Below are 11836 nucleotides of genomic sequence, written 5' to 3'. Positions count from 1 at the left end.
TCATTGGAATATTGGGTTATTTGTACGGGTTTTTAAATAAGGAGTCAGTGGGAAAAGGAGCATCTTTATTTCATACTGTTAATGCTGAGCAAAGAAGTAAATACTCATGTTTATAATTATCAATTGAATATACTAATTGGATTAAAATTATAAAAAGGACCGTCTTTGAATTCCTTTGTAACTTATTAGTTTTCGTGGCATTTCCAAAACTGCCATACACCATCATAGTGAATAGAATCTAATTTACTGGTCAATAAATGAAAAATTAGTTTTCTTAAAATTAATAATTATTTAATTCATTTATCTGTATGTTGATTTATCGGTACATATAATTTAATTAGGTTCCTTCAAATGTAATATTCTCAACAAAAAGATGAGAATAAGAGATCGAAAAACAAAATTGAATGAAATTTAGTTTATGGAATTTTTTTACCTATTTTAGTTGGCGTGTTTGATTAGGATGAAAAAAACAATTAATATCACTATGAAATAAAATAACTGACGAAATCAAGCGTTATACCATGAATTACGACCTGGGGATAAAAAGGAACTAATGATACAAACTTACACAAGAACAGTTCCAAGGTTAAACATCAATGAAACTTTGGGCCAGTCATTTACCTCAATATTGTTTTCATAGGATTGCACTGTTAACCGAAAACAATAATATTTACTGTAAGGCGTACGATTATAGCTTCCATTGTACAAGACCAATATGGTGGAATGTGGAATGTGGCTGTGCCCATTAAAACCTCGAAAGAAAGGTCTATGATGGGTGTGGATAGATCATATTTTCCGCTGACACACTTTTGTACTGGCTTAAGACAACATACCAAGATGATACTGATTCCCATCGCTTTTGAAGTTTCCAATGAATACGAGACAGGAACCCAACTTTATGCACGAGTTACAAGATGAAAGCTAAGGTAACCATTGCAAATGGATCGCATCTTAAAATATATTGTATGTAAAGTTAGTACGCTGTACGGGCTTAAAAACTAAACGTTATCATTTATTTTCGATTATCTATCTGATGCAAAAGTTTAAACATTCACTGCATACTACAGTGTTTTGTCAGTTTTAGTCTACGAGTAATAATAATTTTCCTTTTGTCTTTTTTCGTAATGAATTCAACACAGTCTGTATATCCGGCGGTATAGGGTACCTTTTTGTATAATTTCACTAACAGCTTGTGATTGTAACTTGTATCTGGATGTTTCGACCCTTCAAAATTACCTGCTTTCGTCGTTTGATACACAGCTAAAATAGTTTCAGTTGCATCTATAACTCGGTGCTTCTTCCTCCGCGCATTTATTACCAGCCAATTATCGTACGCTTTTCGCCCAATTACAATGTCTGGTATATCCTTCCACGGATATGATGCTGATGTGATAAAGTAATCCTCCGCATAGGTGCCAAACAACTTCCCTCTTTTCTTTGAAACACTTTCTAATCCGCTCCATGACGATCTTTCCTTCCTCGTTAAATTATTTACATTGGTTCTTTTCCCAATAACTAAAGTATGTCCTTTGAACGTTGAATTGTTTTTAAGTATTTCCAGTAGCGTTTCGACTAACTTGTCTGTAAACAATATATCACTATTGGCAAATGAATAAAATTCGGAATCAAACCTTTTCATCACGTCCAGATACATGTGTTTTAGAACTGGGGCCCCTTACGCCGCAGTTGTCCTCATTGGAAAAACTGTCCATCCTTTCCGCGAGCATTCCTCGGTTAGGGAAGTTTCATTTGTGAATACCACTGGGAAAACAAGAGGTCTTAAAGACCAGTTTAGTGAAGTTATATTATGAACGGCGTATTTATCTTTGCTTTCACGCCAGGTTGTAAACAATGTCAACAGCGGGCTTGTTAGATTTTTGCAAATTTCTTTTATAGTGTGCATGGAGGTCCAACGACTTATGGATGTACGGTGAATAACGAAAACTATAAATATTTATAACACTAAACACGAGCTGAATAGGTCTCTAGATTCATGGAAACAAATCGACCTGTGTATTAGCGATCGGTTGGTGAATTAATTAAAATTGACCTATCGCCATATGTCCGTCACGCTAACCTACTAACCAATCAGCAAGCGAAATTAGACACATCTGCAGGCATTGCTCTTGTCCACCAATTTCCTCCGGGAAACAGATTGTCGCGATAATACGTTAGATATCGTAAATATGCTCTCAGATCTCCTTAAAATTGATTTTCATGATTTACTAAAACAAAAAACGTAGGCTATTATTATGCTATCTTGAAATACCATTACAAATATTGTCTATTGTAGAGAAACGTGGGCAAATTGCCAATTTTACATTTTCAGGAATGATAAGAATCGTCTTGAGTGAACCTATGACTTAAATGGAAACATTTATTTTTCAGATACTGAATACCTCCCAGAGGTTAACAGGTTGTCATGTCGCGCGTCTCAGTAGCTGATTATGGCTTTATCTTGCTTAAGGTCATTTATAAATTGACCTGCACGATCAGAATGGTTGATTGGCCATTACAGCACAGTCGAGCGAAGGAAGACATGTACACTGGACTGATGTGCATACTATCCAGGGCGGATGTACCTAGTTGCTGTACCCAGTCCTATAAAAATGTGGATCAGTCGACTCAGACGGACCTCGCTGTTTCCACGTTTAGTCCGTGAAGAAAACAATCCTTAATCCTTAATCACATAATCGTTATTATGGGGCGACGCGTCCTTTATCATTAAATCCCCCCCCACCTTTGCAAGCCGGGATTTTTTTTTACTAAAACAAAAATGGTATATCCGCATAGGTAGAGATATCATATCTGGCTGAAATAGTGATCGATACTGATCAATTCCGATTGACACAAATACCTAGATTTAAAGATATATGTCATCAATTTGAGAATGTGAGTATAACAGATTTGGCGGAGGAAACAGCGTTTTCAGTTTGAGAAAATTAAATTACCTTCGGCATAGGATTGACGTCGTTTCTTATTACAGTGTACTACCATGATCCTTGAAGACAATTATTTGACATTTGTTGTTGACCGCTTCAGTGGCCAAAGTAGTTAGAGTGTCCGCCTCTGATGTGGAAGGTCAAGGGTTCAAACCCCGGCCGAGTCATACCAAAGACTTATAAAAATGGTACTTGCAACTGTCTCGCTTGGTGCTCAGCATTTAGAGGTTAGTGTTAAAGGTGGTCGGCCTGGTGTCAGGATAATGAGATTAGGTGGGACATTATGCCACATGCCTGTGGAATGATACCCCAGTGCTAGACATCACTATAAACTGCCACACTGCATACAAGGTAGTGATATGACTGAAAACTTGTTAAAGCTACGTTAAAAATCCAATTCACAAACACACACACACTCACACACTTACTTATTATTACTCCTGCCTATCCTTGCGTTCGTCACACCTTGATTAACTTTTGTGTCTGGAACAGTTTCGGACACTGTGGTAGGATATCTGTTTTCTATAAATGCGTTTTGGGATTCTTGTTCCAGTATACTTACTTTACATGGAATATGATCTATCGAAGATTTGGTGGTTAAAATATATAGTTATTCAAAGTTCTTCAAAAGAGAAACTATTTTTAACACTATCTTTAATTATAAAATTTCATTTTCATTTTTACAGCCATTCATGGGCTATGTAAATCAGCGTTCGCTCGTCTTTGTCACTGATCCTATTTGGGTATTGCACATGCACCTTAAATATACCTATATTTGAATCATACAATGCGAGTGTATTTGGGTATTGCACACACACCTTAAATAGACCTATATTTGAATCATACAATGACAGTGTATTTTGGTACTGCACACGCACCTTAAATAAGCCAGACCTCGAAATGTGTGTTATACCATTACCACAAGTTTTAGGAAAAGAAAGCCAGTTTCTGGAATAACAATGTCAGTTCCTTCTCTCACAGAATTGTGGTAGTAAGACAACATGCTTCGTCGTTTTGCAATGTAAGTAATGTTTTTATTGTTGTACGGTTTAACGCCATTTTTCAGCACAAGATAAGCTATATATGGCGGCCAGTATAACTGGCGAAGAAGAACCCTGGAAAATCCCAGAAAGAACCACCGACCCACGAGAAGCTACTGGCAAGCTTTCTCACGTACCCAGGTTAGCCGAGCCTGAGACACGAACCCACGCAGACAGAGGTGAGATGGCAGTGATTCTGAACGGGGAGCGCTTTTGACAACTCGGCCATTCGGGCCCCGTGTAAGTTCGCTTCTGCTGTATAGCTGTCATTCAAGCGCAGTACATTAAAAAACAGACGATATAGTAACATTAACAAATGACCGAACACTGGATAAAATTCATGTTAAAGCACTTACCCGGAGATGCAATCCCACCCTCTGCTCATTACATTTCCACTGTAAACGGACGTCTTATAAAGTTTTCTTAAAAATACATGTCACAGTACGTTCTATTTTCTTGATTTGGTACCCGATACTTATTTTCTGTACATATATTTCCAGGAAATATTTGTAAGCCCTTAAGGCCGTTACATCATTAATTCCTTTGTTGGGCGAGGTTTTGTTCCTGCAAGAATGCAGATACGCTTTCAGCCCTAAAACGTCAAAGGCTTGTATAGCAGCTACATGTATTTATAATCCCAGTCCCCAGTCAAAGATAAACCATTCTTTTATTAAAAGTTAATGTGGCTTTGTGTCATTTTGACAGAATATGTGACCCCTTGTTAAGCTCTGCTAAATTTGTTCCCTAGACTAGTACGAGAAACGGTGTAGCCCCTTTCCATTTTAGTCAAATTTCGTAACCATGCGTGCTACCTCAAGAATGAAAATCCCGACCGATATGGAAGCGGGTGTTTGAAGATGATTTCTGGAAAGTAAAGCGAAAGCGTACGTGCATGTGTGTGTGTGTGCGTGATAGTAATAATATATCTAGCACATTATGAAAAATAATTCCATAAATGTTAGCATGGTTATGCAGGGGAGCGGTAGCAGGTAAGACACGAAGAACGACATTGTTATTTAAGGGGTAATCTTCATGGTCAAATCATACAAAACAATGGGGCAATTTTAATGGTCAAATCATGTAAAAAAAAATGACACAACCTTAATGGCCAAATCATGTAGAACAAAGGGACAATCTTAATGGCCAAATCATGTAGAACAAAGGGACAATCTCAATGGCCAAATCATGTAGAACAAAGGGACAATCTTAATAGTCAAATCATGTAGACAAATGACGCAACCTTAATGGCCAAATCATGTAGAAAAATGACGCAAACTTAATGGCCAAATCATGTAGAACAAAGGGACAATCTTAATGGCTAAATCATGTAGAATAAAAGGACAATCTTAATGGCCAAATCATGTAGAAAAATGACATAACCTTAATGGCCAAATCGTGTAGAAAAATGACGCAAACTTAATGGCCAAATCGTGTAGAACAAAGGGCAATTTTAATGGTCAAATCATGTAGAACAAAGGGCAATTTTAATGGTCAAATCATGTAGAACAAAGGGACAATCTTAATGGCCAAATCATGTAGAACAATGACGCAACCTTAATTGCCAAATCGTGTAGAACAATGACGGAACCTTAATGGCCAAATCGTGTAGAACAAAGGGCAGTTGTAGTTGTAGTAGGGTTTAACGCCATTTTTCAGCACACAATAGGCTATAAATGGCGGCCAGTTTTAGTGGTGGAGGACAAACACGGAAAACCCCGGAAAGAACCACCGACCCACGAGAAGCTACTGGCAAGCTTTCTCACATACCCACATTAGCCGAATCCGAGACTCGAACCCACGCAAAATGAGGTGAGATGGCAGTGATCCGTAACGGAAAGCGCTTTAGACCACTCCGACTCGGCCACTCGGGGCCCCCTAGAACAAAGGGCAATCTTAATGATCAAATCATGTAAAACAAAGAGGCAATCTTAATGGCCAGATCATGTAGAACAAAGGGACAATCTTAATGGCCAAATCATGTAGAAAAATGACGCAACCTTAATGGCCAAATCGTGTAGAACAATGACACAACCTTAATGACCAAGTCGTGTAGAACAAAGGAAGGGCAATATTAATGGTCAAATCATGTAAAACAAAGAGGCAATCTTAATGGCCAATTAATCTCAAATAAATGAATATATTTATGGCCATATTATGTAGAACAAAGGAATATCGTTATGGCCAAATTATGTAGAACGAAGGAGCAATCGTAACGGACAATTCTTGTCGAACAAAGGGGTAATCGTAATGGCCAAGTTATGTAGAACAAAGTGGTAATCGTAATGGACAATTAATGTCGAACAGAGGGGTAATCGTAATGGCCAAAGTATGGAAAACAAAGGGGCAATCTTAAGGATCAAATCACGTAAAATAAAGGGGCAGTCGTAATGGCCAAATCATGCAGAACAATGGGAAATATTAATGACCAAGCGCATATATAATAAACGAATCATGTAAAACAAATGGGGCAAATGGCGAAGTCTGTAGAATAAATCTTCAATGTCACTGAACAAACCATGTAAAACAAAATCGAAATCATCACTTCACGTCTTTAATTTCCTTTCTGTAACTTTCGACCGTAGATGAAAAAACACGAAAATGATACATAACTCACGGTGTAAAATGGTGGGTTATAATGGTGTAGGGTAGAGCATACTTCCTATTAATACATTTGAACTGGCTTTCGACAGCACACTAAAGAATCTGTCTCTCTCTCTCTCTCTCTCTCTCTCTCTCTGCTTTTTGAAGTTTCCTTTGAATACGAGACAGGATCCATATATTATATTTACAAGTGTGTCGCAGATCCTGTGTTCAAAAAATATTGTACGCTGTACGCGCTTCAGATACTAAACTCCGAGTTTCACTGTTGTAAGCGCTTCAAATACTAAACTCGGATTATCAGTCTGTTGTACGCGCTTCAAATACTAAACTCTGATTATCACTGATTATCATTGACTGTTGTACGATTATCGTTCTACGTTGTATGAACTTCAAGTACTAAACGCTCTGCGTCTGATTCACGTTTCCCTTCTCATAAATAGTTCATCCAACGTTGACCACTTTCACAGGAGATTGCAGTGTCGTGACAGTTTCAATCGACGAGTAAATATAATTTTCATTTTGTCTTTCTTTGTAATGAATTCAGCACAGTCTGTATATCCGGCGGTATATGGTACCTTTTTGTATAATTTCACTAACAGCTTGTGATTGTAACTTGTATCTGGATGTTTTGACCCTTCAAAATTACCTGCTACTGTTGTTTGATGCACAGCTAATATAGTTTCAGTAGCATCTATTACTCGGTGCTTCATCCTCCGCGCATTTAGTACTAGCCAATTATCGTACGCCTTCCGCCCAATCACAACGTCTGGTATATCCTTCCATGGATATGATCCTGATGTGATAAAGTAATCCTCCGCAAAATTATCAAACAACTCTCCTCTTTTCTTTGAAACACTTTCTAATCCGCTCCATGACGATCCTTCGTTTATCGTTAAATTATTTACATTGGTTCTTTTTCCAATAATTAAAATATATCTTATGAACGTCGAATTATCTTCAAGAACTGCGAGTAGCGTTTCGACCAACTTGTCTGTAAACAATATATCACTATTGGCAAATGCATATAATTCGGAATCAAACCTTTTCATCACGTCCAGATACATGTGCTTCAGAACTGGGGCCCCTTGTGCGGCAGTTGCCCTCACTGGCAAAACTCTCCATCCTTTCCGCGAGCATTCCTCGGTTAGGGACGTTTCATTTGTGAATACCACTGGGACAACAAGAGGTCTTAAAGATAACCAGTTCAGTGAAGTTATATTATGAACGGTGTATTTGTCTTTGTTTTCACGCCAGGTTGTAAACAATGTCAACAGCGGGCGTGTCCGATTTTGACACATTTCTTTTATAGTATTTGTCCATGGGTCTGATATATTCTGAAAATTGATTGTAGCGGTAGAGGATGTTGTTGAGACAGACAAAGTATTGTTTAAAGTCCTGATGGATGAATCATTAAACTGCGCCGTTATGTTATCTTTAAAAAAATATACTGCTGTGAGTGAATTGTTGTTCGAAATTATAGCTTGACCACCCCTTAGGAACATGTACGCGGCATAAGTGTTGCATTTCTCGAAAGCTTCAGAATAGAGATAGAAGTAAACTAAAAGGCAGACAAAAGGTAACAGCCAAACCATTGCCATGCTGCGACTTCGACACATCTGCGCAGATGGATTCTCAATCAGGTGTGGCCTATCACGTTCAAGGTTCTTCCTGAAATTGCAGAAGGGTTTATATAACAATTAGTTTATTCCCGGGACAATAAAAAAAAATGGATTTACAAGAGCAGTCTTTGATGGTACAAGATGTGTGCACGTGATTTGAGCCATCTTACGAAAATAAAATGCCAAGCATAAATAGATTACCTTTAATTTGCTTAAACACGTATTATGTACCCATAAAAGGGGCTTGCAAGTTTTATGATGTATTTTTGTCTAGAACTTATTTCAAGCTGTACAGTGCAATAATCAGTTTTACTGTCACAAATTAATTGGTTATGGCTCGGAAACACAAAACTCACAAACTGTTTGACAATATTTACGTCATTATATTTAACTCTTGCTAACATAATCAGGCATCCAAACGGATTTTGTATCTAGAGATATGTGCCTTGTAGCGTATCTTGGTTCCAATTTATAAACATAATTTCATAGACATATGTTGCATTCCTAAATAGAAATAATGTTCAAAATAGAAATTTAGTCCTAAAAAGAAATCTAGTGGGTTAGTGCAGACAGCGAATTCCAAACTTCCGTTTGTCTCGCGAGTGAGTTCTCGTGCAGCTTGGGTCTTTAATTTCGACCTGATCCCATCCTCCAACTTCAGATGAGTGCATTGCCGTGTGGTTTGGGACGCTGGTGCGTGAGAGTTAAGCGATAGATGGCGTTACTTGCGACACGAGTTTAATTTTTGTTAGGGCCCAAATATGACTTATGTAATGAAGCAAAATGATAGCTACGCTTAGAAAGTCAGTCTTAATATGTGGCTTTATATCGGGTCTTCCAACATCGGTGATTTTGTTAACTTATCGGTGGTATATGTAGCTTGTATGAGTATACCGTGTGGTGCATATAGAAAATATCTTTCCCAAATTAGAACAAAAACTTTAAAAGAACTCGTTTTCACTTCCACTATACACAAGACTACGATATCAAAAATGTATTCCTGTATCTTTTAAGTATGGAACGGATACAAGTGAAAACTATTATAAATCACGAGAGAATGAGATGATATTTCGCCCATGGTAAATAATCAAATACCGGCCTACTTCTGGGCTGATTATTATATGCAGATATTCTTTGATTTATACAAACATTATTGCATAATAAACAAAAACTAAACAAATTTTGACCAGATTAAAATAACATTAACAAATTAGTAGCATTTCGTAACCTCAGCTGCTATCTCTCAGGTCAAAAGCCTGACCGATCTGGAACCCAATCTTTCTGAGAAGATACTTACTTGACGTTCACGTGCGCGCGGGAGTTTGTGATTGTAGAACTGTAACTAGCAAATTATGATATAATTCCATAAATGTTGGTTCGGTTTTGATGGAGGGAGGGCGGATTGTTGGTGATACAAAAACGAAATTATTAACTCTCCGGCTTTGTGACCGCGATTTGTCAGAAGAAGAAAAATATTATAATAAGTATACAGTAGTTGCTTCCCTTTAGAAAAGCGTTAATTGTCGTGTCAGTGGTACTGCATTGGAGTATTTTGGGCCTGTGATGCAAATGAATGTAATTTATATCCATTTTCGTATACAATTTTCTATAATCCTATAATCCAAACACACATTCCACCATATATTTTGAATTTTTTTCCTGCAAATCTTTCCGAAACACAAATGCGTACAGTTTAAAAACTTATTGGTATTTGGTAATAACCATATGGACATAGAACACAATTAATTTTACTATATGTTCTCTACATTTGTTTCTCAGTCCTGACCTTTCCACTGTGTGACAATCAGTGCAAATCATATGTTAATCTAAAATACCTTCAAAGATGACTTCACGGTGAAGTTCTTGTCAAAGGTTGACCCGCTCTTTTTTGAGATGCTGGACTGTCAACATAGCAGCATGTAAACAGAATACACATTTCACTTCAGGATCATCACCAAGGCACTTATTACTCACTGTGCACTGTCGCCAAAATACACACAGACAACAACACCCTGAGCTCATATTATCAAGAATAAACAATTGCCTTTAAATCCCTACCAAAAATGCATAAATAAAACTCTTCTATCACCACCAAAATGAGAGAAAAAAAATGTTCTAAAAATAGACTAGAACTACATTCGTGGATACTGAACTCGAAGTATTAATTGTAACCCGATTCCTGACAAGCCCCATGTTTTACGCCAGTTTTAGTCAAACTTTTATATTTGCATGCTATACCTATTTCAACTTTATACATGAAGTCTTTTTGAATTTCCTTGCAAACAAAACACGTGACACCTGTCAGAAAGTATGTAGTGCTGGTGTTCCACAGGATGCAAGTTCTGGTCCAAGTGCTCTTGAGAAACCAAAACTAAATTTGCTATATCTTCATTAATTATAGGAATTTTTCAATGCAATAAAAACCTAATTGTAATATAAGATAAGCCCTGTCTAAAAACTGTCTGAAAATATGTTTGAAAATTACAAATATTGATAAATAAATTTTAATGGAAAATTAAATAAACATTTAAATTTTAAAAACTAAATTTTATTGAAAACTTAAATTTTCATACAAGTTTTAAAACAGTTTGACAAATTTTAGGCAGAAAAGTTGAGTAATGAATGGTATTTAAAACAAATGGTAGTTTGGGTCTGTACAACTGATAACATTTTTCCCAGGGGTAGTGAAGCAACATAGCTAATAGTGATTTTGGCAGCAAACCGCAATATGCCTGTCCAGATGCATATAGGTGTACACACTAAAGAAACAATGACAGGTGCTATGTTCCACATTTATTGTGTCAGGTACTTAGGCAGTTGTTTCCATAACTAATAGCACATTCAGATTTAAAGTTCTGATGGGACCACTACCATGTTTTATAGCAAAAATGCATTCCATTTCAATGTCGATAGCTATAAAAGGTGGCAATGGGATAGGAAAACAGTTTCTAGGGATGCTCTACCTTACTGAAAATGGTGCTGATCTCTCTCATGAAGACCTAAGCCATGTCTTTGAGGTGCTATATATCAGTGTGGTGATATGAACTAATCTTGGTCACTTATGGCAGTACACTGCACATGCCCTTGTGAAACCTTGCTATCACCACCGCACTACTGGAGAGCTTCCAAGCTGATCCAACTCTAACACTTTGTTCCAGATACCAGGCTAAACCTGAAAAGATACAATATGTTTCACTTAATTCTAGAAAGCAGTAAGATCTATGTAAATGAAGTTAAAATGTGTTAGATATGGTGATTTCAAAATAACATTAAGGCAGCAAGCATGGGGGAAAATATTAAACTTGACAGAGTGACACTCAGAAATGTGAAGCAATGGCCATGTATTAAAGTGATAAATTCATCCTAAAATTATATGAGGTTTCTAGAAGCACATTTAGCCATTTACAAGTTAAATAACTAATCAGGTATACTATGTATCATAAAGTTTATGGCAATGTTGGGGCGGTGAGGTTTGATCATTGGTGCAAACATTAGTACATACCAGTATACAGGAAAGTCAGGTGACAATGTACTAAATTAGAATATATTACTATAAGCAAAGTTATTCATGAGGGAAATAACAATTTTGGATATTGCAAGTGAATACAGCCAGATGTGACCACACAGATCAACT

At 37.0% G+C, this 11836-nt stretch overlaps 1 protein-coding gene across 1 annotated transcript; it reads right to left on the bottom strand.

The window, feature by feature from the left end:
* Positions 1-6747: 6747 nt before the first annotated feature.
* LOC149792972 (uncharacterized) lies at positions 6748-7881 on the bottom strand. The gene has a single exon (XM_089968930.1). It carries the CDS (start codon positions 7879-7881, stop codon positions 7045-7047), a length of 837 nt encoding a protein of 278 aa, XP_089825056.1. The 3' UTR covers positions 6748-7044.
* Between the last annotated feature and the right edge of the window lie 3955 nt (positions 7882-11836).

Source organism: Sinohyriopsis cumingii, chromosome 8 (genome assembly GCF_028554795.1).
Source record: "Sinohyriopsis cumingii isolate HCF-2022 chromosome 8, ASM2855479v2, whole genome shotgun sequence".
Taxonomy (NCBI): Eukaryota; Metazoa; Mollusca; class Bivalvia; order Unionida; family Unionidae; genus Sinohyriopsis; species Sinohyriopsis cumingii.
This window is presented reverse-complemented; position numbering and strand designations above follow the sequence as displayed.

Coding starts and splice junctions, on each gene's coding strand:
- LOC149792972 (XM_089968930.1), bottom strand. CDS start 7,881: ATGTGTCAAAATCGGACACGCCCGCTGTTGACATTGTTTACAACCTGG.